Source organism: Blennius ocellaris (assembly GCF_963422515.1).
Source record: "Blennius ocellaris genome assembly, chromosome: 7".
Classification (NCBI taxonomy): Eukaryota; Metazoa; Chordata; class Actinopteri; order Blenniiformes; family Blenniidae; genus Blennius; species Blennius ocellaris.
In genome coordinates, this window is record NC_137656.1 from 1,036,934 (window position 1) to 1,063,254 (window position 26,321).

At 46.8% G+C, this 26,321-nt stretch overlaps 1 protein-coding gene across 1 annotated transcript; it reads right to left on the minus strand.

The window, feature by feature from the left end:
- Positions 1 to 433: 433 nt before the first annotated feature.
- Positions 434 to 26,037, minus strand: ttc16 (tetratricopeptide repeat domain 16). Its single transcript, XM_080499812.1, has 19 exons — positions 25,916 to 26,037; positions 17,418 to 17,523; positions 14,803 to 14,945; positions 14,504 to 14,579; positions 14,310 to 14,412; positions 13,932 to 14,077; positions 12,919 to 13,042; positions 12,272 to 12,352; positions 12,008 to 12,183; positions 10,926 to 11,232; positions 9,231 to 9,567; positions 6,027 to 6,130; positions 5,132 to 5,258; positions 4,798 to 5,011; positions 4,452 to 4,607; positions 3,534 to 3,704; positions 3,175 to 3,351; positions 2,366 to 2,510; positions 434 to 927 (listed from the first exon to the last, which is right to left on the minus strand). The coding sequence occupies exons 2-19, from the start codon at positions 17,520 to 17,522 to the stop codon at positions 800 to 802; spliced, it is 2,820 nt and encodes a 939-aa protein (XP_080355938.1). The 5' UTR covers position 17,523; positions 25,916 to 26,037; the 3' UTR covers positions 434 to 799.
- Positions 26,038 to 26,321: the final 284 nt, after the last annotated feature.

The window sequence follows — 26,321 nt, forward strand, 5'->3', positions numbered from 1 at the left end:
CTTCTTCTTCTTCTTCTTCGTTGGTTATGAGGAACTTCCAGAATCCGAAGTAACCAGTCAGAGTTCGACGCCCGCCCCGAATTTCTGTGATTGGTGGACAACTTGTGTCTGTCACATTTGGGTTTTGCACATTTTGAGCGAGCGCACAGCAGAACTTGAGCGGAGGTGGAGAGATTTGAGCGAGCGAGCGAGCGAGAGAGAGAGAGAGAGAGGTTGAGCGCAGAGGAAGAATCTGAGCGCAGAAATGATTTTTGAGCGCAATCTCAAGTTTTTCTTTCCGCAATTTAAATATTTCCTCAAAATGCTATTAGTGTGATGCACAATACATTTTTTTGCGCTCAAATTTTCCCATCGCTCGCTCAGAATTTTTGGCACAAATATATAACCCCATAGCGTCCGACCTCTAGGGGTCAGTGTGAGCCGCCTGTCAACAAGTCAAGTTACAAATGAAATGAATGATTAACTATATCAGACTGTGGTTGACGGCCGGGAGAAGGAAGGCTTTTGGCCCCAAAATAAATGATCTTCCCTGTAAAAGCCGAGGCCCGGATGCAACTACGTTTAAAAGTAAGAAAAAGTTTCCCCTCTGGTCAAATGGGATGACACAATTTCACATGATTGTACAAGTTCAGACATCCGGAGCCGTCTGGCGGCGTTGGGAACCGGGATCGTCCAACGTCAGGTCGACGACTGGAGGGTTTTTTTTGTTGCCGCTTTAGTCGCCCAGCTGACACGTGAAAGGGTGGAGGCCGGTGGAGAGGTGAGTGTGCCGGGTGGAGGGGGGGGGGGGGGGACCGGACTAGGAGGCCGGAGGGCGGCTGGTGCGGCAGGAGTGGCAGCAGGCCTTGCTGTAGTACCAGTGGCTGCACAGGTTGACCTTCAGGGCCAGCAGGCAGTTGGTGGAGGGCCGGTCCTGGCAGTTCTCGTCTGGGAACAGAAGGAACCCGGGGGTTCCAAAGCAGGTTCCGTCAAAACTGTGCGACAGTCGTGCCGACACGTTTTAAAAATGGGAATTTGCAAAACAACGGCGTCGGACTGAAGAATGGACCGTTTTAATATCTATGCCTCCCGCATCAAAGTCCTGGCCCTTTCATGGTTTTGCATCTTGTCGTGTATTTTGGCTGCAGTTTTATAGATTTTATCTGTGTATGTGTTGTTTTCCCTTCTACGTTCTTAGTTTTTCCTGTTTAATGGAGGGGAAAAAAATCTAAGCAGAGAAAATGTGTCTTGTTAAAACATGGTTGTACAGAGGGCAGGATGTCACCGAGCTTAAAAGCACTAAACTGGTTTCAGTCATATTCATCAGGCGGGTTCGACTTCCTTCATGTTAAACAGTTAAACACGGAGTTCCACAGGGTTCCGTCTTAGGACCTATACCCTTCACATGATACATGTTTCCTGCAGGGAATCAGTTAACTTCCATTGTCATGCAAATGACACACAAATCTATTTATCTATGAAACCAGATGACACTAATCAACTTGTTAAAACTAGAAGCTTCTCAACTCCGTTGTTTTATTTGGAAAAGAAAGAAAAATGGTGTTAAACACTGAATGGTATTACTCTGACATCCAGATCCACTGTGAGGAACCTGGGAGACTTTTACTGCATTGAGCTTCTTTTCTTTTCTATCCATGCAGTGACGTTTCACTATCATACAGTATGTAACTAAGGTTTGTGTCTCTCCTCTCTCCCTCTCTCTCTCTCTCTCTCTCTCTCCTTCTATCTCTCTCTCTCTCCCTCTATCTCTCTCTCTCTCGCTCTCTCTCTCCCTCTCTCTCTCTCTCCCTCTCTCTCTCTCTCTCTCACTCTCTCTCTCTCCCTCTATCTCTCTCTCTCTCTCTCTGTATCACTCTCTCTCCCTCTGTATCTCTCTATCTCTCTCTCTCTCCTTCTGTATCGCTCTCTCTCTCTCTTTCGCTCTGTATCTCTCTCTCTCTCTCTCTCTCTCGCTCTCTCCCTCTGTATCGCACTCTCTCTCTCTCTTTCTCTCTGTATCTCTCTCTCTCGCTCTCTCCCTCTGTATCTCTCTCTCTTCCTCTGTATCTCTCTATCTCTCTCTCCCCCTGTGTGTCTCTCTCTCTCTCTCTGTGTATCTCTCTCTCTTCCTCTGTATCTCTCTATCTCTCTCTCCCCCTGTATCTCTCTGTCTCTCTCTCTCTCTCTCTCTCAGTGGACGACAGCCTCGACGAAGCTATTTGAGAGAAAAACTCAAAGATGTGAACGTTGCATCACTTCACATTGCCCTGCCTCAGTTTTTTTTTACCTCCGTGATGCTAAATGTTAAAAATGTATGACTCCGTGGAGAAATAAAAGGTACGTGGGTATGTGGGCTCAGTGTTCGTAGCAGAGCGGCAGCTGTTACCTGGCGGTTCGGTGGGGCAAGGCTGCAGAGTGCAGGTCTGTTTGGCCACCGGCTTGGTGAGCGGGTCGCAGCCTCGGACCAGCTCCCGATCCTGGTAACACTTCACGTCCCGCATACGCACTCCCACGCCACACGTTTTAGTGCACTGAGGACACGGGAGGAGGACACTGTCACTCTGACCGGCACAGAGTTCTTTAGATCAGTGTTTTTCAACCACTGCCGTGGGAAATTATCCAATTTCACATTTTTTTCTAAAAAAACAATTTGCTCTCACAGCGACAGTGTGTTGCAGAGTAATCATGTATAAATACTCTTCACCACTAGAGGGCAGCACAGAACTTTGCTGGTGAAATGTAAAGTGACAGACGTCAGTGTGGTTCATCTCCACCTCCTGCTACCATCTTGTATCAAAGTACTGTGTCAGTGACAGTGATGGAGAAGTTTTTGAAAAGGAAGAATGTGAACCAGGATCTCAGCTCTTCATCCATCAGGTCCAGGTTTCACACTGAGGGAGTCACTATTAAAAAAAAGTCCTTTGTTTCTGTATTTACTTGATTCCTGTTGATAAAACTTTGATGAGAAAGACTTTATATTGTTAATAGAGGCTACAGAGTTTCACATTTTAACGTTTTCGGGTGGTGGTGGTGTGCCTCCAGATTTTTCGAAAGGAAAAAAGTGTTCCTTGGCTCAAAAAAGGTTGAAAAACTCTGGTGTAGAGAACATTGGGCGTTCCTCAGGGACGTTCAGGGTTCGGCTCCCAGGCGTTGGTATGGAGGCCTGGGCTGAACGGCCGGACCGCGGGGACTCACCTCAGACCAGGGCGTGGTGTACCACTTGAAGCAGGGCCTCTCGAAGCACGTGTTCTCCTCCTCGGGCTTCTTGCCGTCGCCGCACGCTTCCTCGTCGAAGGTCTGGAACTTTCCTCCGGCGATGCCGACGCACTGGACGAGCCTGTGCTTCACGCCGCGGCCACACGTCGTGTTGCACTGAGGGACGAAAACGTGGTTCTTGACCCTCCAAAGGCACCGATCGCGAGCACACACGTAGCGTTACGTAGCCTTTGCGTGTCGTTTTGCTGATGGCGTGCGAATTAGTATCGAGCAAGTAGTTAAAAGGTTCGTCCTCGTACTTGTACTGCGGTATCGCTGCGTCCCTAATGAGGCCTCACCCTCTTCCAGTCTTGGCTCAGCCAGTGCGGAGCGCAGTCTCTCTCCCCACACGGGTGAATGGACAGCGGCTTGTTCTCCAGGGAGCACTGGTTCTCAGGAACCACGCGGCCCTCCGGAGCCTTGCAGTACACGTGACGCACCATCTTCCCCTGGCCACACGCTCCCGAACACTGCGGCAGAGGAAAGGCCAAAGGTCACAAGGGGAGTATCTACAATCGGAACATTTTCGTGGTGAAAACCATGTACGGCCTCCAGACGAGATGTTTAATGAGATAAATCATGTTTATTTGAGATGACGCCCTAAAACCTGAAGTTGGTGATTATATGTGAGCACTTAGAGCGTCTTCACATTCTGCTGTTTGATCCAGAGCAGAGTCCCTTCAGGTTAAAACCGTTTAGTTTGGGCAATGACCTCTCTCGCGACAGGACGTAGAGCGCATTGCCTTCTGGGTAGTAAACAAACAAAGCGAACCGCGCGATTCGGAAAGAAAAAGTTGGAAAACATCTCGCGAGCAGACGTGGAGTAGTGAGGAAGAAGTAGTGAGGAAGACTCATTGATGTCTGGTCTGAAGACTTTATATCGCAGTTGTTTGTGGCTACCCATTAGCTACGAGCTAACTAGCCTAGCCACCACGGGCTAAAGACTTCCTCTACCAATCAATGAGGAAAGTTTCTTTCTTTACTTCCTCTCTGGTCAGTGTTTGATTTTTTTGCCCCCCAAACCATCAGTTTAGCGAAACTGCGTGACATTTTCCAGGCGGTTTGATCTGGACTCTAAACCAAATGTAGGTGCGTGAACAAAATCTCTGAGGTGAAGGATCTTAAAAAGAAAACAGCGAAAACGACTTTGACCTCAGTATGTGTGCAGTCTGCCCTGAACGCTAACGTGCAGTAGTTAAGCTAGCGTAACAACTCACCGGCCCCCATTCCGACACGGTCCAGTGGCGTTCGCAGGGCGGGCCGGTGCAGTTCTTCACATTGGGAGGCTTGGTCGTCGGGTCACATGGTCGGGTCTCGTCGGAGCAGCGGACGTCCCGGTTCACCTGAGCTTTTTGGCCGCATTTAGCAGGACACTGAATCAAAGAGAAGCACATCAAGCAGCAGCAGCAGCAGCAGCAGACAGAAGGCATGTCGTGGAGGATGTTTTTATAAATAGTTAATACGCAAAACAAATCTTGGCTCCCGAGAGGTGGGAGGGGGCTGGTCTCAAGGCATGAGAGGAGAAAATTGTGCCTGGATAATGGCTCCCGGTGAGAATCCTACCTCGGTCCACTCTGCCACCTCCCACTGGGGCCCGCAGGCCGGACTCTTGCAGGGCCGTCTCTCCACCGGCCTCTCCAGGTCGGCCACGTTGCAGAGGTCGCTGTACACCGAGCTGTCCAGGCCCGGGGACAGCATCTTCCAGCAGCGGACCTGACGGAACTGGAAGCCCTCCCCGCACGTCCGCGAGCACTCGCTCCAGCTGCTCGCCTCCCACCTGAAGACACACGCTCAGACTCAGACGCCACATAGACCTGGAGCACGTCGGAACACCGGGCCGTGGCCGAAAGGTTGGGACTCTTCGCGAGGAAGGTCGTGAGTTCGGGCTGGATTGTACCTGGGCTGACATTCTCGTCCGATGCAGAAGTTGTGGACCGGTTCCGGTCTGGTCAGAGCGTCGCAGTACATGTCGTGCACCTCCACACCGTCGTAACGGACGCACGAGACGAAAGACCTTGACACTCCTGGGCGGGGATGAAGCGACACGTGTTTTAAGACTTTTCTGCCTCCCTCATCATCGCAACTGTTGATTGACACACATAGTCTTTCACTTTAAACTTTGACGTTCAAGAGATTTAATCATCAAGAATTGCAGTGAGTATTTAAAGGAGTCCTTGATTTTCCATCCATTTGAATATCGGATCCCACGAGCTGCATTCAGAATCTGCTGTGTCTGTGTGAGCTGGACTGGCTCCGCCCACACACACGCCCATCTATGGGAAGAAGTAGGAAGTACTTCCTCTCGTGGCGCCATGTGCCAGAGCAGAACTGCCTAAATTGTGGGAGGAGTCAATGGGGGGAGGAGCCTACCTTGATTGTGATTGGCTAAACCCCTGATGACACTATATAGGGTTTGATTTCTGATTGGCTGGTTGGAGCAACACACTTTTTAGAACCTGGAACAAGCCGGGGAGAGAGAGGACAGACTTTCTCCACTTCTGGGGCGTCGTTCCAGGTGTGGAGACGATTATTACTGCTGGAGAACCTTTAGAAAGTGAACTTTGCATCATATGAGCCCTTTAAACTCATGATGCATTAAACTGCTTAAATAGGATGCAAAGACCAAAAACGGTGGTGACCATGTGTCATATATCATCATTATGCATCATCATTAACAAGGGTCTGTCGATTAAGATATAAACTGGAGACGGTGGAAAGAGAATGCACAATTTTACATGATTTATACATGAGGGTGTGTGTGTGTGTGTGTGTGTGTGTGTGTGTGTGGTCACCTATAGAGCAGGTCATGCTGCAGGGCTCCTGAGAAGACAGCTTCCAGCGGTACATGTCAGCAGGACTCAGCTTGAGGTTTTTCTGGTGGAGCCTTTGGTTCCCCCTGTGACGCAGCGGGACAAAGAGCGTTCAGCCTCGTCCGTCCGGCTTTGAGCCGAACTTCTCCAGACGGACAAAACGTCGCAGTGAGAGTAAAGCGACAGGACGTCATCCTCAGATCCTATTGGTTTCTCCTCGCTGGCAAGGTGTGAATTATAAAATTAAATAAATGAGTTTGACTTGCCCGAGGCCATGAGGAGATCGCTACTAAGTTGGACCAGAGCTAAAAATAAAAATAAAAGTAAATTTGTTAAATTAAAGAGAGAAAAAAATATCTGTTTGCTATAAAAACAAACATTTCGTTTGCATTCACACAGTGTCATAGATACAATTTAGATGCATTTTATTTTATTTTTAGCTCTTGTCGCTATTTTTTTTAGTGAATTTCCTTTTTTCTTCATGGATTTTTCCACTTTAGCTTATTAAAAGCATCCTAGCAATTTAATCATGAAGCTTCTTTTGCTATTGAACTATTTATAGTCGCGGCGTTTTTCCTTCGGGTTCAAGCAGATTTTGGCGATATTAGCATTTCTTTCTTTTTTCCTCCTTTTTTCCTCATTTTCTTTCTTTTCCTTTTTTTCTTTAATTATTTCCATTTTTTCTTTTCCTGAAAAAAATACCTCTTTAAAAGCAATTTTAATCATTTTAATTTAATACATTTTACTGTATTTGAATATTATTTTAGCAGTTTCAACTATTTTATCAAATTTTTTTGTTGCTATTTAGGCTGTTGTTTTCCTTGAGATTAGACCATTTTATTTTTGAAAATTACTGTCGTATGCAAATAAAAAAATGTAAGCAAAATGTTTATTTAGAAATAATTTTCTGAAAATGCCTCTGGTTTAGATGGAGCCACAATTGAGGATAAGTCAGAGAATTCTATTGGATGGAGGCTGGATAAGTGTAAATATGAAGACGATGTGGTTAAATATCAGTCACAACTTTGCAAAGACAAGATGATAAACTACAGTTCTGGAAAAAAAAAATGTTTTTTAAACTTCCCCTGTTCCTGTTGTTCCTGTGTCTGATGCACTGGAGGGAACTCATTGTGAGGTTAAACCTGTATTACATTCTGCATCGTTAAGTGAGTCCAGTACGTCACCGTCTCACCTCAAGCCGCTTCAGACGCTCTTTTCAGTGAAATATTGATTGAAAGCTCGAAACATGAAAAGTCTGTCTGAGGCTTCAGACGGCTACAGCTGATTCAATGGCCGCAGCCAAGCAGACGCACTTTATTCTTTTTTTTTTATCACATCACATAAAAGTCCTGGCCACATTCTTCTCATAACACCGGTTGCTCCGTCTGCCAAACGTTTATTTGAAAATCAGGCGCTCGGAGTCAAACCCCACCGGCGAGCGGGACTGATTCCCACACAACATGTTATTCTCTTCCTTAGCTCCGATCTGTCAGCGCTTTTTTTTTTTTTTTTTTTTTTTATGTGCATTATCTTTCTCACTTTGCCTGCAAATACCTTGAATTATTAATTCCTAAGTGTGGTTGTGTTTCTGCGACCCCCCCCCCCCCCCCCCACTCGCTGTGTGTCTCCGGGTGCTTCAGAGCTGCTGGACGGCTCGAGGCGCGTTGAGACACGGAGCCAAGAGGTCAGCGTGAATTATAAATGTAATAAATGCAAAAAAAAAATGTTTAATAAAAAAACCTGCCAGCTCTGCTGACTGTATATCTGCCTGCCTGCATGTACAATTCATTTACAACTGCTGGATGACACTGTTGATATACGAGTGTCAATTTTAATCAGTCAGTTTTTTTGCGTGAATAGAAAAAATTTGGACCAAGTCCAGTCGTGAAGTGATGATCCAGAGTCTTGACTCTTAAATATTTCGTGAAAACTACCCCCCAAAATGTACATTTGACAAGAGATTCATTGTTTAACAAGTGAAAGTTATCCATTGTTCCTGGCTGAGTAACACAAACCACTCAATATATAAAACTGAGGGGTCTGAGGGGTGTCCCATTTTACTACTGTGCAGAGGCGGAGGGGTGAGGGGAAGGGCTATTCACCCCTCGAAACGAAGCGTTTCCAGATGCACAGTTTAAACAGAGGGGTAGGAGGACATGGTGCCAAAGGACTCACATTTTACATATATATGCTTCTAAAGTTACATAAACCTGTTGTGTTTTATACTAGTAAGAGCGGCAGTAGTGCTGCCGTCTGCCATATGTAGCTTCCGTGTGTATTTGTTTGGTAGAGACCGTGTTTATAACATTTTATTATTACACTGTATAGTTCCAAAGTCTTCTAATATGGGTGTTTTGAAAACGAGCAAACAAGGAAGATCCTCCGCTTTCACATGGTGAACGAGGAAATATTTCTGAAGTCCAAATACAGAAACTGAAGTAATCCATGTCTCCGTCTATTTCTTCACCTTGATGTGGAAACAAAGCAGCCAAGCTGCTGCAACACGTTGAATTTGGGACGGCAGGACGACGCTCCTGCTGGAAAATCAACAAACAACCGTGGCTCAGCTCTGCTGATGTAACGGCGCCGTATTATGATGTCATAACTGTGAGACGGAGCGAGAGGGGGAGGGGGTGAGCAGAGGGAGAGGGGTGTCCCAAATCTAAGAGTTGAAACGTATCCCTCTGCCTTTGCCCTCGTTTTGGAGGCGGAGGGCTAAGGGGTAGGCGGAGGGCTAAGGGGTAGGCGGAGGGCTAAGGGGTAGGCGGAGGGTTAAGGGGTAGGCGGCGGGCTAAGGGGTAGGTGGCGGGCTAAGGGGTAGGCGGCGGGCTAAGGGGTAGGCGGCGGGCTAAGGGGTCGGCGGAGGGCTAAGGGGTAGGTGGAGGGCTAAGGGGTAGGCGGAGGGCTAAGTGGTAGGCGGCGGGCTAAGGGGTAGGTGGAGGGCTAAGGGGTAGGTGGAGGGCTAAGGGGTAGGCGGAGGGCTAAGGGATAGGCGGAGGGCTAAAGGGTAGGCGGAGGGCTAAGGGATCGGCGGAGGGCTAAGGGGTAGGCGGAGGGCTAAGGGGTAGGCGTAGGGGTAAAAATAGAATTGGGATTGGCCCTTAGTCTCTGCTAATAGTTCCTGACTCTAAATGGTAAAAAAAAAAAAAAAAGTCTTCTCGTTGCGCAGGCCTCCTGCGGCGTTACCTGGTTCTATTGGAGCGGCTGGAGGGCCTGGGTCCGCCCTGCGCCGTCCTGTTGGGGTGGCCCTGGTCGCCACTGTCGTTGTGTTTGGAGCCCAGCGTGAACTCCAGCATGTCGTTGGGGTCAAACGGCCGCCCTCCGTCCGGTCCCGCCTCGGACGAGAACGAGGCGCCTCCCTCCGTCAGCAGCTGGTTGGTGCTGATGTTGATGAGCAGCTCGTCCGGACCCATCCAGTCGTCCAGCAGGACCCTCCAGATGAGGTTCGGGGAGTCCGGCCTCGCGTCCAGAGAGCCGGCGTCGGCGTCGGGCTGGGCAGTGCTGCTGGCGTGGCTGCTGTTCCCTGCAGAGGAAAAACTCCAGGTCAAGACCTCGAAAGGGCAAAACCACTCTCGAGCTCATTTTGAAAAAGTATATCGAGTATTATAAATAATATAGAATGATATTTTCTTTCCACTAAAACATTTTAAAGGTATTTGTTGGTCTGGTTTGATTGCATGTAAATTAGCACGCTTTCCTCCACTGTGGTCAGACACGCGTAACATTCCTCGTTCAGTTTCAAACGTTGGACGTTAAAGTATTATTTCTTACTATTTGCATCATTTTGTGTGAGAGATCATGTATTAATGTGCAACAGGCTCGATTTGGAATATTGTTCTTCATGACTTTTGAGTGGCTTCGATGGGGGAAAACAAACATTGATCTTAGGTGGAGACGTTGACCATATATGGTCAGAAAAAAATTGTTCCTGAAATGGCATTTTGACTAAAAAAAAAAAAAAAATCATCTAATGTACTAATCGTCTCCACACCTGGACCGACGCCCCAGACGTGAACAAAGTGTGTCCTCTCTCTCCCCGGCTTGTTCCAGGTTTTAAAAAGTGTGTCGCTCCAAGCAGCCAATCAGAACTCAAACCCTATATGATGTCATCGGGGGTTCAGCCAATCACAATCAAGGTAGGCTCCTCCTCCCCCTTTGACTCCTCCCACAATTGAGGCAGCTCTGCTCTGGCACATGGCGCCACGAGAGGAAGTACTTCCTCCATCTTCCCATAGATGGGCGTGTGTGTGGGCGGAGCCAGTCCAGCTCACACAGACACAGCAGATTCTGAATGCAGCTCCTAGGATCCAATATTCTAATGGAGGGAAAATCAAGGAAAAGCTGATATTTGGGGCAACAAATGAGACTCATGAAGCTGGCTAATGTCCAGAAGTGCTCGTATCGGTATTCGGTATCGGCAAGCAGCTAAAAGTGAGTACTTGTAGTCGTCCTTTAAAAAAAGTGGAATCTGAGCCCCTAACATCCTCCTCCTCCTCCTCCTCCTCCTCCTCCTCCTCCTCCTCCTCCTCCTCCTCCTCCAGCAGTCAGCTGAGAGGCCATTACTGACTCCGTTTGTCATGCAGGTCGTTTTAAAAGGAGAAAACACCGCAAAACTCTGAATTTTTCATCCGCTGCTGATCCTCTTTCTATATTAGCAACATAAATAATGGAGAACGTCTCTCTCTCACACACACACACACACACACACACACACACACACACACACACACACACACACAGAGGGAAAGAGAATGAAATCTGTTTTACTCTCATGCAGGCTCTGATTTTATTTTCACGTTTTCGTCCAACATGTCGTCTGACTCTGTTGAACAAGTTTTTTTTTTTCCGGTTCGGGTTTGAACCGTTGACCAAAGCGTCTACCTGTAAACGTTTGTCCGGCCGCTCCGTCTCCATCACATTTGATGTCTGCCGTCTCCACGTAGACCTCGTTGGTCTCCTGGCCCTTCTGCCCGTCGGACCCTCCGGGTTCCAACCGGCCCCCGGGGGCCGCCTGGGGGTCGTACAGGCTGCCGTTGGGGGCCAACAGGCCCCCCACTTCCATGGACACGTCGCCGGTGGAGCTGTCCTTGCCCGTGTAGACGGGGGGAGGCGGGATCGGGGGCAGGGAGTCTCGGAGCACGGTGTACTCGTAGGTGATGTAAGGCGTACGGCCATTCTGGTTCCACACCTGGGGGGGGGGGGGGGGGGGTAAAAAATAAAGTTTAAGGTAACTGAAGCTTTAGAAGAGCAATGATTTAGAAGGAGAGAAAGAAAAGAAAGGAGAACAGGGATGAATGGAGTCGGGTTGATTTCAATTTGAAGGATTGAATCTGAAACGTGATTCTGAAACGTTACGGACGTTAAGATCGAAGGATGCATTGATTCCATTTTTAAAAAAAAATTTCAGGACAAGTATGAGTACTACCCTTCAGCTACTTGCTGATACCGAGTACCAATACCGGTGGTACCATTGAAACACGACTTGGTGCAACTGGATTCTTATTCCTTTCAGAGAATCTCGCGCTTCCGTGCGTATCTGTGACGCACGACGTCACATAATACTCACCGGGTCGCATCGGGAAGCTTTGGCGAGTACTCCGTGCAGTATCGGACCTGATACTTGATACTGGTATCCGTATCTCTATTAGAAAACTTTTTCTCAAATGGTGCTTATTAGGAAAAAAAACATGCATTTGTGGGACGAGCTGATCCCTCAAGGTGAATTAAGTCATTAAAGTTTAGCAGAAGTAATTTATCTAACAACTAATGTCCTATTGAAAGAGGAGACGTTGTTCTATTTGGAAAAATTAATTACTTAAAGTATTTGTATGACTGCATCGTTTTCTAAAAATGCACATTTTGCCGCGTCACAACATCTTCAGGATCAGGTTTGAGGGTCGTGGAACTTTGGAAACACTAAAGGTGGGAAGAAAAAAGAAAAGTCTTTGAGAGGCTGAACGTACCAGGATGTTTATGGCCTGGTCGATCGGGCCTTTGGCGACGATGTACTCGATCCCGGTCTCGTACACGTCCATCGGCCGGCGATATTTGAAGACGGTGCCGGCGACGTGGAAGTTCTGCGGACTGTCCACCTTGTAGGCGCCGTTGAAGAAGAAGTTCCCCGCCTGGTCCGTCACCGCTGCAGGAGGACGGGGGACACAAAGAGAGAGAGCCGCCTCAGCTTTTCTTCACCCGGATTCAAAGCCGCTGGATCGATTGGTACCCACCCAGAACATCCGCCGACTTCTTCCTCTCAATGATCTGGATGTCCCAGGACCCCTCGGGGATTTGGGTGATGAAGGAGTAACCTTGACGACAGACAAGTGGTTCTACATCATCTGAACTTCCCTTTTTGGATAAATGTGCCATTTCTGCCTCACGACGTCAGTTAAAGGTATAGTAGAGGATTTTCTTCTTCCGGGTGGATCATCAAAATAACTGGTCCTCCCAATTGTCAATCATTCTGGTGATATATGACGTAAGCCCGTCGTACGTGCTCGTCCCTGCGCGCAGCTCACTCCACACGGTTCTCATCATGCCGGTGGCCGACATGACGCATTATTCTCGGACATTTTTACACAGTTTCACCCCCTCTGGTGCAAATCTTCTTGTAAAGTGAGTTTATGTGAGCGATGCCGACTTGTGACTTGTAAACAGAGCGTGCACGAGGAGAACTGGGCTCGTCACGTCTCTCACACGCATTTTAGTAGGCGTTCCGTCTCGGGAGCAGGTACAGCGTTGCGCATGCGCATTTTTTTCAAACGGTGGAGAGGGCGGTTCTTTCCTAAAATTCCTGAAAATCCTCCTGTATACCTTTAATAAAGACACAGTCAACTGTCAGAGGGGATTGGTCAAGGCGTCACCGGAGGCTCACCCAGGGTGGAGGCGCCGCGCCGGAAGTTTCCGTTGACTCTGCTGCAGCTGCTGCCGTCTCCCTGACAGACGCCGCACTTGTCCAGCGTGTTGGAGGAGAAGAGCACGCCGTCACACCCGATGGGCTGAGCAGCGGCGTGGAGAGGCGGAAACAGAGGTTGTTTTGGGTTTTTTTTTTTTTTTTCAAAAATGGGCCATAAACAAAGGAAAACAACAAGTTGAGAATGAAGAAAAGAAAGAAAAGCAAAACACACACAAAAAACACCCCAGATGAGAACAAAAACAAGATCAGCATCACAAATAATGACAAAACACAACATCAGCACAAGCAGTAAAACCACACGCGAAAAAGATCAAATAGACCCAGACATCAAATGCGACGTAATATAATACATCCCATGTTGCTCATGTTGCAAAACGTACGTTGGTGAAACAAGCAGAACCTTTAATACAAGAAAGAAAAAAACATCAAGCAGAGAGTGAAAAAAGACTCACAGGATCATAAAAAGACGCTGCAGAACACGAAAATACAAAATCAGCCACCAGCAATCACTCAAACAAGAATCTACAATCAGAGGGTTTTAGTCACAAACAGCAATGTTGTTCTGGGTGATCCTATCACACTTCTCTACATCATCAAAACATCTGTAACCGGAGAGCATTCAGTGCTTAACAGGCCGGTTACGGGGTTTTGAAAGTATGTTGACACGAGGGAAGCCAGCGTGGCGCCTTCAGGACTGCCGTTACGGGCGCCACCATCACTTCACCCCGATATCTGGTCGAAGGCGGTCGGAGGCTGATTTAACCTTTATGTGACTATTGAGGTCCGAGTCCAGATGTACGCAAAGATTTCTGGTTTTTAGAGACGTGACTTTGACGCCAGCGCCGACTCTTGCTCTTTACCGCCTTTCAAGTTGGCGGGAACTGCTTTGATACTTTGATCTTTGCCATCCCAGTCCCGTGTTACGGCTCTGTAGCGGAAGGTGGCTCTAGAATGGGAGGCGGGGGAATCACCTCACACTTGCCGTCGACACAAACGCCGCGGTAGCTGCTGTACTTGCAGGACGTGCCGTCTCGAGCCGTCACCATCAGCTGCCGCTGGCCGTCGGTGGTGGTGCAGTGGAGGTCACACGGGTTGCTGGAGATGTGGACGTAGTCGTCTGAGGACAAGGTGGAGAAGGTCGGTAAACGCAGGACGAATACATCAAATGCCAACAAAAGACAAAGGTTGTTTATGGCTTCCGTAGAACTTCAACCTTCAAGTTAAAGTGGACGATGCAGCCGTTCAGCGGCGGATCTGATTCTTACAATCGTCACGTATTGGACTTTGGTTGGTGAAGCTCCGTACCTCCCACTCACCTGCATCCTGCTCTAATGAGAACTTCTAGTTACCGGGGTAAAGAGGCTTCCACAGGTAGTTCCTCCCATTGTAGAGGTGGGAGTTGAAGGACCAGCACTGCTCCTCCCTGAAGCTCCTCCCGGCAGCAGGACATTCCTGCTCGGCAGAGAGGGACGGACTTTTAAAAAGGTATTTATTTGCGTTCGAGGTGATCAGTTCACAATGAAGCCGGACGTCCGGGACTCACTCCGGTGTTGCACAGATGGTATTTCTTCGCCGTTCCTGTACAGGTCATGTTGTCCTTCCCGGCAGCAACTTTCTTTCTTTGGACAGAAAACGCACATCTGCATCAACTTATGTCACATGAAATACATTTACATTTGTGGTTGCAATGTGACTACATTTTTGTATTTGATCCAAATATGCCTGAGATAACTATCCCCTGGAATCAAGTTCAATTTCAACCTTTGTGCTGCTGTCTTTATATCTCTTTATTCACTACTATTTTAACTGAGTGTAAAGGTGTGTGTCACCCAGCGGACCGACCTCTGTCTCAGGCAGTGTCTCTCCTGCGTCATCACTCCGCCGCCACACGTCCGGGTGCACGCCGTCCATTTGGCCCACTCCCCCCACCAGTATGTCGTCACCTCGAGGTCCTCCTCCAGGCTGTTGGAGGCCACGCCCTCCTCCTGCACACACACACACACACACACACAGCAGATGTATATAGTATCCTCAGCATGGATATATTAAACGTGACACTCACCAAGTTCATTTACACCACACAGGAATGTATCGTTAACAAAAAAACTGATCTTATCAGATTTCACGTATTTCTTTAATATCTAACCAAATGACTGCAAATTATGTGTCAACGACAATAAATATTTGCCATAAAATTTCCTTTAACAATGTGACGTTCTCTAAAACGGGGAACGGGAGGCGAGAAGATCTCAGAAACACACTCGGAAATTCAGACATCACCTTCATACAGACAATAACGAGATAAAACAGGATTAAGTTGATAACAATGCCAACATTGTTTGGTGTATAAGTCACGGTGGCGTCTGTCTTCAAACTGCAGCTGTGTTTGTAAAATATGTAAAGGCCCAAAGCATTATTAATTATTATTATTATTATTAATAATAATAATAATTATAATACTACTAATAATATTAATAATAATAATAATAATACAGTAATACCGCTGATGACCTGTAGGGGCAGTGAGGAGCAGTACAATACCCCTGATGACCTGTGGGGGCAGTGAGGAGCAGTATAATACCCCTGATGGCCTGTAGGGGCAGTGAGGAGCAGTATAATACCCCTGATGACCTGTGGGGGCAGTGAGGAGCAGTATAATACCCCTGATGACCTGTGGGGGCAGTGAAGAGCAGTATAATACCCCTGATGACCTGTGGGGGCAGTGAGGAGCAGTATAATACCCCTGATGACCTGTGGGGGCAGTGAGGAGCAGTATAATACCCCTGATGACCTGTGGGGGCAGTGAGGAGCAGTATAATACCCCTGATGACCTGTGGGGGCAGTGAAGAGCAGTATAATACCCCTGATGACCTGTGGGGGCAGTGAGGAGCAGTGTAGCTCATGTGTGACCAGATAACATAAAAAAAAAAAAAAAAAAAGAAACAGAGATTATGACACTTGGACTAAAAACTGTGTGAATGTGTGTGTGAACCCAAACAAATGTCCAATATGTCCTCCGATGAACATGAGAATCTCCCCCCACACCATGTCGATGATCTTAAACCTTGGGCTGCACTGCCCTCTAGTGGACGGAATGTTTAATGGTGCATGAAGCAGCGGCGCAGACGTCTGGGCCTTGGCCCTGCGGGTCAGAGCCCGATGCTCCGTCGGGGTCACGGTGGTTCGTACGGCGCTCCTCTGTGTGCACACACTCATTCCTGAAGTGCATCGGCAGCGTTAACTCAGGCCGATGGCTTTACTCAGGCTGAGATTCATCAGAGTGACCGCTGGAATGTGTGCTGAGCTGGACGTGGTGGCGTGAGGCAGAGCAGCTGCGAGAGGCCCAGACACGTTGGGAATACCAGACGTACAGTGTAAGTGAGAAAGACACATTGTCATGGAAATGAGTCGTCGGGTTAAAGAACTCGGTGTGGAGAAAAATGAGTGACAGCGCACGGATGCTAAATCCGAATTAATGTGCTTGATGTGATCTGTTTAGTTTGAGCTATTTTAACATGAAACATGCGTTATGGTGGGTTTTTTCCCCGTACTTTTAACACGACGTCTAATAGTAGAATTGTGGTTCAGTGAAGTGGCTCGGTCCACTTTAAAATCACGAACCCTCCGGGGGCCCATCGACTATAAGCTGTGATACACGAGGCCTGATACACGACACCAAGATGGACCCCCCCCCCCCCCGAGAGATAGGATAATTCAGAATAATGAACACGGGCTAATGGTAATAAAGTGTCTATTAAAAGAACAACTCGTCTATCTTTCAACAGAATCATTGTTCTGTTCATTCCATCACGGCAACTATGTTGAATCTCGCGGCGAAATTCAGGATTCAACAAGCCTATAAATCTCCGCAACATCTCGTCCACACTTAGAAACATTTATCTAAGCAATGAGTGAAAGAAAATTGTGTTCTAGCTAGGGGGCGCCCTTTGGGACCAAACTTCAAAGTTAACCTGCGCTTTCATCCAACAGGGGTTTTCCTCTCTGCGACTTTGTATCAGGATACATGTATTCATGAAAATCCACTTAACACACTTATATTTTTTTTACATGGAACCAGTGAAAATCAGCATTTAAAAAAAGGAAATCAATCCTTCTTTGACACCATAAAGTTGCAGTCAGTTATTTTACAACCAGCTTTGTTTTCTGCCGATCGGCCTCGATGCTTTATATAAAGGTTGTGAGCTTTTTCATTTCTCCGCCACATTAATCCATCCTCCTCCAAAGCTGGATTTCTGTTCACCTTCCTCCTTTTTATTATTTTTTTTTTTTTGCATAGGATATTTATGAATTCTGCATATTGTTGCTTTTGCTGTCTGAGAGATGTGATGTGACCTGAACTTCAGGTGTTCAAATGCATAAGTACATGTGTAGAGAAAACACCAGATATGCTCTGGAGGCATTTTTCTACACGAGCAGTGTTGCTCATCAGCGTTTACCTGCAGCCCCCTGGTGGACAGGTTCCCCAGCGACAGCGCCAACGTCAGGAGGCTCAGCAGGACCAGGCTCGTCTCCGCACACTGCTCCCACAACCACAGCCTCATCCTGAGACACAGACAGACAGACAGACAGACAGGGTGGGTGACCAAAGACAACTTTCTGTCTCACTTTCACACAGAAACCAAGCCATGAATTGTCGTTACCGGACCGAGTTACATCTGCACTGAGTACGTCTCAGTTCCTGTCTATCGACACTATGTGTATACCATTTCTGTCATTTACTCTATTTTTAGAGGATTTCTTTTTTTACTGGATTGTTTGTTCTTTTTTATTTTTACTTGTTCTATTTTCTTGTGCTCTTTTTTGCTCCTGTTTAGATTTACATATGTTTACATATTTTTTAATTCTTTCATTTTATAATTCTGCACCTTCTTACCGTGAGCTGTTGCAAGGTTGTGTTTCCCCCTGGGGAGGAATAAAGCTCCACTTTACTTTACTTTACTTTACTTTACTCTACTTTACTTTACATAATAAAATTGAATTGAATAACATCGAGCTGTTCGGTGAAAGTTTAACGTCAATTGATTAAACTTGGAAAATACGCAATGAGAACGAAGCGCATTTTGAAATTGATTAAAAAGAAGTTAATTTAATCACAATTCTAATTTTAATGTCGCCATTGTGGTGGTTATTCATCTGATATGGAAATTTAACAACTTGTCAATGACAGGCTGGCATGGCTTCATGCGTCTCGTTACACTGCCCCCTACAGGCTTGGCGTGCTCATAGCAGCTCTGAACCAGGTGGAAATGCGGGTCCATGTAAATACAGTTTTTTGTGTAAATGTAGAGAAGAAGGAATTTTTTTTTTCTAAAAACTTGTTTGAATAGATGGACGTTTACTGGCGACACTTAATAACTAGAGTTCCTGAGGCACCGCTAAAATTAGTGGCGCTTAAGTAACATGTTAGCTGTGAATGCAAAAACTGGTGGTTGGATACTATTTTGTGCACGTATGCATTAAAAGCCATTTTTTGTTGATCCCCTGAGGGAAACTCCTCCGCATTAAACACAACCTAGTCATGGTTTTACTACTAGTAACTGGTCGGATCACAAAGGTGCGGCTCGGGGCGCCGCAGTGCGAACCTGTCAGGACTCAAACCGCCGCCTCTCCCCCCGCCAGGACCACCGCCTCCACTGTCGACGATCTGATTTACAGCGAGCGCAACCCGACACGCCACCGTCAGACTCCGAGGAGCGCCAGAGAATCACGGGCAGGACAACAGCCTGGCAGGTACGCGGGGGCTTGTCCGCCGGCCAGCGGCAGGCAGCTGGCCCGCGGGTCTGCCGGCGAACTGGCAGTCTGCGGTGGGCAGGCGCTGGCAGGTGGAGGGCGACACAGACAAGCTGTTGAGAGGCCACAGGCGTTGGAGATGGGAGTTGGACGGCGGAGCGGCCCGTGTGAAACTCAAACAAGGCCCACTGTGCTGGAAGGACGGAGGCAAGTTTCCGAGGACCGTACACAGGTAGGTCTTTGTTTGGCTGCTCAGGCCGAGAGGCAGCGGGGACGTCTTCGGCGTAAAAGGCCTACTGCGGATAAGAAAACGCTGCTTGTGAGAGTTCAAGAGACACGATGAGGCATGACTGTTTGAGGAGTTTGATTCCTATCAAAAGGAAATCCCAAATCCAAGCAGAAGAACTGAGAGACTCAATGATATTTTACATTTCCGTCCAGTAAAAACTTGAAGTTAGCATCAAGCACAGACCACTGCAGAATCTGAGTAATGCAGCAAATCACCGTCATGTCTTCTCTTTTGGTAATTTCATTTTTAAAAACTTAAATAAATAAAGGGAACAGATGTGTTTGCAACATTTCGGAGCATTTTTAAAATGCTTGGTTTGGTAAAAACATGTCTTAGTTATCACTCTTGTGAGCCAGAGCTGTTCTTCATCATTAGCATGATCTACCTGTACTGATAGCATGTTTTAATTCTATATTCTAAACCAAAGATTAGCCTTTAACTTTAAACCCACATGTACCACTACTACAGAAGAGTGTATCTCTATCATGCATTTCCAACAAACAGATTCGGGACACTCGTCTGCTTTTGAAGCCTGAAAAAGAAAACTGCAGTTAGGAGGTTTTGAAAACACCACCTTTTGCTAAACCTCTTAATGTTCCACCATTCAAGTGAAACACTGAACGACAGTGTGAACGTCTGAGGGGCTGAATGATTCTTTGAGACTCTGTTAGCGTCCAGCGTATACGCACGCATGTACCTCGACTTTCACACGAGAGCTTCTAGGAAAGAGCTAATAGTATATCCCGTGTCCTCAGGTCCAGGTAGTTAGCCTTGGTAAAATAAGCAAACAGCTCGTCGGGCTCTGTTTGCAGTCTGGCTTTCTCTGGCACTAAATATTGGTGACAGGTGTCTAAAAGCAGGCGCAGCAGCACCTGGACCTCATTATCCACCTAGACACAGCTGGAGGCCGGCCAGCTGCCACACACACACACACACACACACACACGGTGCGGTGGCGTGACTCGATACACAAACAGAGCAGCACGGTGGCTATAATCCACGACGCTCATTCTGGAGCCGGAGCCACGTGTTCGTTACAGTTATGCAGAATTTTCATGAATATACAAACTCTGCAACACTTTCACAAGTCCACGGTTTTTTGCACGAGAACTGACCTGAGAGCGAGCCGAGAATCCATCCAACATCCAAAAGAAAGAAGAAGAAGAAGAAGAAGAAGAAGAAGAAAAAAAAAAAAAGGCCTCTTGATTGTCTGGACGAGCCAGAAAGTCTCATTCTGCTTTGTGTCCTGACCTTATTCAAACCCACAAACTTGACCCAAAAAAATGTCCTCAGCTTAGTCAAATCTGATTTCAATACTTTGGGCTGCAATATTATCATTTAGCTTTGATGTTCTCATTTTGCAGAAATCCCCCAGTTTTCCAGACAAAATGCCTTTATTGCCAGAACGTTCTCACTTGATTGAAATCTCTTCCTTGACGGCAGCGTCTTCACTTTGGTTGATGAATCTTGTTTTTCTGCATTTATGAATCTGTCATTAGAGCTTCGCATGTCTTTTTTTTGTTGTTTTTTGTAGAACAATTGTGAAGAAAAACAGCTTTGTGTGTAATTTTCGGACAAAATCAAACATATAAAACAAAGTTATGTTGATAAGACTCTGGTAAAATAGATTTATTATATTAGAAATGTAGGACACCCTGAGAGGAACCGAACAGTTCTGATTGAAGAACACTGAAGTCTACCAATTCTTTTAAATTCAGTATCTGTACCGATTCGATGCAGTGGGACGTCTCACCACATCTTTTCAATGTTTTGTAGGAAACAGTCAACGAGAGATGCTCCCAGGAGTCCAGCCAGAGACGTGTTCAGGAGCTCAACACGCTTTTTGTTTTCAATGTGTTTGGACTATTTCATCACTCTCCTCTTCAGTCTGAACGTAAATGTTAAAACACAACTAGTCTAAAAGTGTGTCGCCGCACTGCGCCATAACCCTGTACCGGCACCATCAACATCACTAGAACCAGGACCAGGACCAGGACCAGGACCAGGACCAGAACCAGAACCAGAACCAGGACCAGGACCAGGACCAGGACCAGAACCAGAACCAGGACCGTCACCATTGAACTGTTTTTCACTTTTTTGAAATGATTTCCAATTAGTTTTGAACAATGGTTTCAGGCAGAACAAATATGATAATATGCCCTGCATTTTGTATCACAGGTCTCTCTCTCTCTCTCTCTCTCTCTCTCTCTCTCTCTCTCTCTCTCTCTCTCTCTCTCTCTCTCTCTCTCTCTAACACACACCAACTTGGCCGGCCGACAGGGTCTTCCTCTCGCTCCTTCAATGTGCTGCTGTTTCCCAGCCAGAGCAGAAACAAAGGACAAAAGTAAACTCCCTCTCTCTCCCCCTGTCTTTCCCTCCCTCTCGCCTCTCTCCCTCTCTCCTTCCCTCTCTGTGTCATCCCCCCCTGGGGCCCCTCGCCTCGCCGTATTGTTTTTGTACTGCTGGCAGTCTCACCAGACAGACAACAGTAGTCCTTCCCCGGGGAGGCTGGGCCGGAGCACAGCAGTCAGACCGATATATCAGGCCGATGCTGAACACGTGTTATCTGCTGCTGGACGTCACCCAGGCTCTGCTGGCCACCTGCAATATGAATACAGTTCGGTGAAAATGTTGCAGAGGAGTGCAGCGCAACACAGGGGAATGATGTGTCAATTGTCTGAAGGTCCATTAAAATGCGGCAAACAAAAAAATGCCAAAGTCATAACGAGTCATTTTCACAGTGATCTGGGAAATTAACTTATTTCATGAGGTGTGAGGTGTTTATCCCCACCAACATGGACAGCAGGGTCAGACGGCAACATAGGGGATATCCAGGATAACTACAAGTACCTTTGGGATCTCACGGCCTAACAGAACTGCAACGAGGCCACAGGGGAGTCAACCGCAACCAAATCAAGCCAACACCTCCAGCGAGTGAGACAAGTCCCGGGAAGTCAGTTGAACGGTAAAAACAAGGTCCAAACAATCAACATGTTCATGTTAAACACTGTCAGTCATCGGAAACCCAGCTGGGATCATAAATGGACCAAACGAAGGCGACAGAAGCCACAGACATCCAAACAAGAAAGGCATGGGGGGGGGGGGGGGGGGGGTTCAGTCCATGGGACATCGGCCATGGATAGTGAGCGCTAGAGCCAATGTCGAAGATGTACCATCCAAAATGCAAGACAACATCAGGGAGACGCCCAAAATAAGGCAGGAACAAATACATTTCCTAAGAGGACGTTAGCCTTTGGAACAACTTGGACGATGAACGTTAAGAAATCGTATACGCTTAAAACTTTTAAAATGCAGTTAAAACGCACCACTTTTGAGAAGCTCAGGAACTGTGTTCCCCGAGAAGACAGTCTATGTTTGGTTTCTCAGGAATGGCAAAGAAAATGCAACTTTTTGTTGTGGCTTTTGTTAATGTGACTTCAGTTACGTATCTTATGTACAGGCTTCGGCAAAATAAGTTTAACTTCAGCCTCAACCCTTCCGTCTTCCTTCGTTTGGTCTTTCCTGTTTTCTTCTTTGTTGTTGCATTGTACATTTGACTGACCAAATAAACTACTATAACTCCTACTACCAATAATGATAACATCAGAGAGACAGCTCACGGTGGACAGTTCATTCGGTGAGTTCATGTACGTGGGAGAGACGAGAGCCCCGTCGGGAAAAGGATGCTGAGGATGAAGAGGAGAAGAGGAAGGTCAATGAGGGTGTTTATGGGTGCAGCTGATGGAGGAGGACAAAAGGAGACGGACGCTGTTGGGACATGGCGATCGCTGCCACTTCTACAAGAAGCAATTTCCCCGGACAACATGGATCGCCTCGAATCAGGCGAGGACAAGAAGTTCAAACAGTCACAATGAAACTATTTATTTGTGAAGAGGCGGACTGCAGACCAGACATTACCGCCAGGTTGAACAGACCGTCTGACGGGGAGATTTCATCAGTCCTATCAGACACTGGGTGTTCCGAAAAGGTTGGACGTGACAGCAAGTTTGACAAGAACACCAACGTCAATCGGTGCGTCATCCACCGCCGGCGCCTTCGGGAAATAAATGAACAAGGCCAAAAGATGACACAGACATTTTTCTTTTTCTAGAAGCAATTATGTGCTGGGAAAAAGTTGGACAGAGACAACAGACCTGGTCCATTACTTCACCTCATTGCTAGCAGCTGTAGCTCGTAGCAGCGGCGTGACGTGAACATTTCTGACACCGTCACTTAATCTCAGGCCGTCTGTTGCTCTAAGATCGTAACGTCGGCAGTCAATAAAACTGTCTGTCGTCTCAGACTGATGACTTTCTCACTGGAATCCTGAATGAATTGCGCTAAATTGCGACTTTCTTTCTGCCTTTCCCTCAAAGCCTGAATCAGTCAGACTCGTGTACGGGATGATGATCGTAGACGTACACGAGCAGGAAGGGAGGACGAGACGGACGGGTAGAACCGAGAGGATGAACGTGCGAGGTAATTCAAAGGAGTCTCATTGCCTCCAGGGGCAAACGGAGGCCGGCTCAAATTGCTCACAGTTGAACTCTGACCCAATTTACCGACTGGCTGTGCAGAGCTGGGTTTCCCAGGACCCGGAGCCAGTTCCCTTCGACTGGAGGAGATTCTCAAAGAGTCAAATAAACAAAATGGAAAAAAAAAAAACCCTAACAAGATCAGTCTCCGGCAGGATTCAAGGAGACGAGTAACCTGATTAATGACCTGATCGGCAGAACTGCTAACAGCTTCCAATGTAAATAAAACACACGGACTCATTTAATTTCAGTGTTAACTGTTTATACGAGGAACGGAAATAATCGGAAGCGTAAACAAAGGATGAATCTTTATCTGACTGTCATCCTTCCTGAAAGCCGTACAGAAAGGCATATTAGGAGTTAATTGGTGAATTGTAGGCAGCAGTTACTTTGGAGCTCCGTCTGAGGCTTTTGTTATCAGATTTCCTTTTGCACATAGCAAAGTGTACGAGAATAATCACTTTCTACACACGAGTGCAGATCTAAGAAACCGACTGGAGCTGTGTGCGCGCTGGTTCTTTCTGATGAGTTCAAATTGACCTGTGCGTTAGCAAATAAACAGTGAGATCACACACACACACACACACACACACACACACACACACACACACACACACACACACACACACACACACACACACACTCTGAGATAACACTAAACATGTAGCCACCAGCTAATGCTAAACATGTAGCCACCAGCTAATGCTAACTATGTATATACCAGTTAACACTAAATGCCACACTAAAGGACAGTCCGTAAATATAAGAGAAGGAATCGAACAGAGGACTTGAGTTGAACACACGTCGAACACACAACATCAGCGACAGTGATCATCAGCATAGAGGAGTAGTGACTGTTAGAACTGATGATGTAAGACTTCCTCACGTTCAGGTTAACCTCCATGCAGAGGAGCGTCTGTAGCTATGGCCACTGAGAACGAGTTGAGCTCACATCGACTCCAATCACTCGGCTGCTCAACGTACAACATTTTCACCACAACAAACTTTGGAGCAGCATATAAATGATGACTGACACCGACTCTATAAATGTGCTGACGATGGTTCCTCTGTTCACGGTGACAAAGTGACACTGACAGAAGAGATGCTGGCTGCTCTGGATGCATTTATATCAGTGGTTTGCAACCTCTTTAACGAAACATCCATTTTTGTCACTTTTCACAAAATGCTAACTTAACTGGAACCGCGACACACGTTCAACCTTTAAAATGAGACTGATTCAGCGTTTAACGTTTCATATATAGGTTTCGATATCGTAAACTTTTAATTGCATTTTTATTCGTTTTTGTACCTGATTTTAGAAGTTTCAAAGTTCCTTGACGGGAATTTTTTTATTTTGACAATTTTAGTCTTTTTACCTGTTTTCCATTCTATTTTCAACCTTCTTTTCTTTTCAAAATCATTTTAAGGTTGAGAAGTGCATTTTTAAAAAGCCCATTTCATCCAAGGGTTAAAAAGCCTTTTAAAAATGAGTTCATGCATGTAAATAAAAATGAAAACAAGATCAGATGTTTATTTACTGAGAGGTATAATTCAGTGAACGGTTCAGGGAACCACTGCAGGAGGGCAACAGAGCCACATGTGGCTCCAGAGGTTGCAGATCTCTTATTCAGTGCAACAAGAACCAGAAAGGTTTGACAAGTAGCACCAATCTGAGCCTGAACCAGTTTACACCACTCCTTCTTCTCACACACACACACACACACACACACACACACACACACACACACACACACACACACACACACACACACACACACACACACACACACACACACACACACACACACACACACACACACAGCTGACAAGTTTCCAGACAGACGAAAGCCGGTCCAGGAACACACACACACACACACACACACACACACACACACACACACACACACACACACACACACACAGGCCTGCACAAACACACATTTTCCTGAAAGAGAGTCAGCATTATTTGCAGATTTGTTTTGGTCTGGTGCAAAACAGAAGTCTCTTTGGCTCTGGTGCTCCTTGTAAACACACACACACATACACACACACACACACACACACACACACACACACACACACACACACACACACACACACACACACACACACACACACACAAAGGGGGAAAAAAAGTACAATTATATGCAGACATGCAAAGAGTCAACAGAGACACACACAGGAAAATACCCTTTAACCATGCACACACACATTCCTACTCAGACGTAGTGCGCACAAAACACACAGCACACCTCTACATCACACACACACACACACACACACACACACACACACACACACACACACACACACACACACACACACACACACACACACACTGGGAGAGAGAAAGAGAAAGTACAAATATTTATGCACTCACCTCGCCTGCAGCAGTCCAACGGCGTCTCGGTCTGCATGTAGGATGCCGCTTAGAGTTTGATTGTGTGCACACACACACACGTGCTTGTGTGCCTGTAAATAAGTGTGTGTGTGTGTGTGTGTGTGTGTGTGTGTGTGTGTGTGTGTGTGTGTGTGTGTGTGTGTGTGTGTGTGTGTGTGTGTGTGTGTTTCAGCCTGCCTGGTGCTGTCTTGTGGTTTGCTGCTCTGTGCTGCTGTCACTGTGGAGTGAAAAAGGAAGAAACACAGAGGAGGAGGAAGAAAGTGAGGAAAGGAGGAAAGTAAGGTGTGCACTCACTGCATCCCTCTTCCTCCTCCTCCTCCTCCGTCAGCAGGAGCAGTGGAGGGAGAAGGTGGGAGGATCAGGGGGTGAAAAAAAAAAAAAGAAC

Coding starts and splice junctions, on each gene's coding strand:
- ttc16 (XM_080499812.1), bottom strand. CDS start 17,522: ATGAGGCTGTGGTTGTGGGAGCAGTGTGCGGAGACGAGCCTGGTCCTG. Junction 12,353..12,918: donor GCGCGGCGCCTCCACCCTGG/GTGAGCCTCCGG, acceptor TCTGTCGTCAAG/GTTACTCCTTCATCACCCAA. Junction 928..2,365: donor TTGCCCCACCGAACCGCCAG/GTAACAGCTGCC, acceptor TTCTGTTCCCAG/ACGAGAACTGCCAGGACCGG.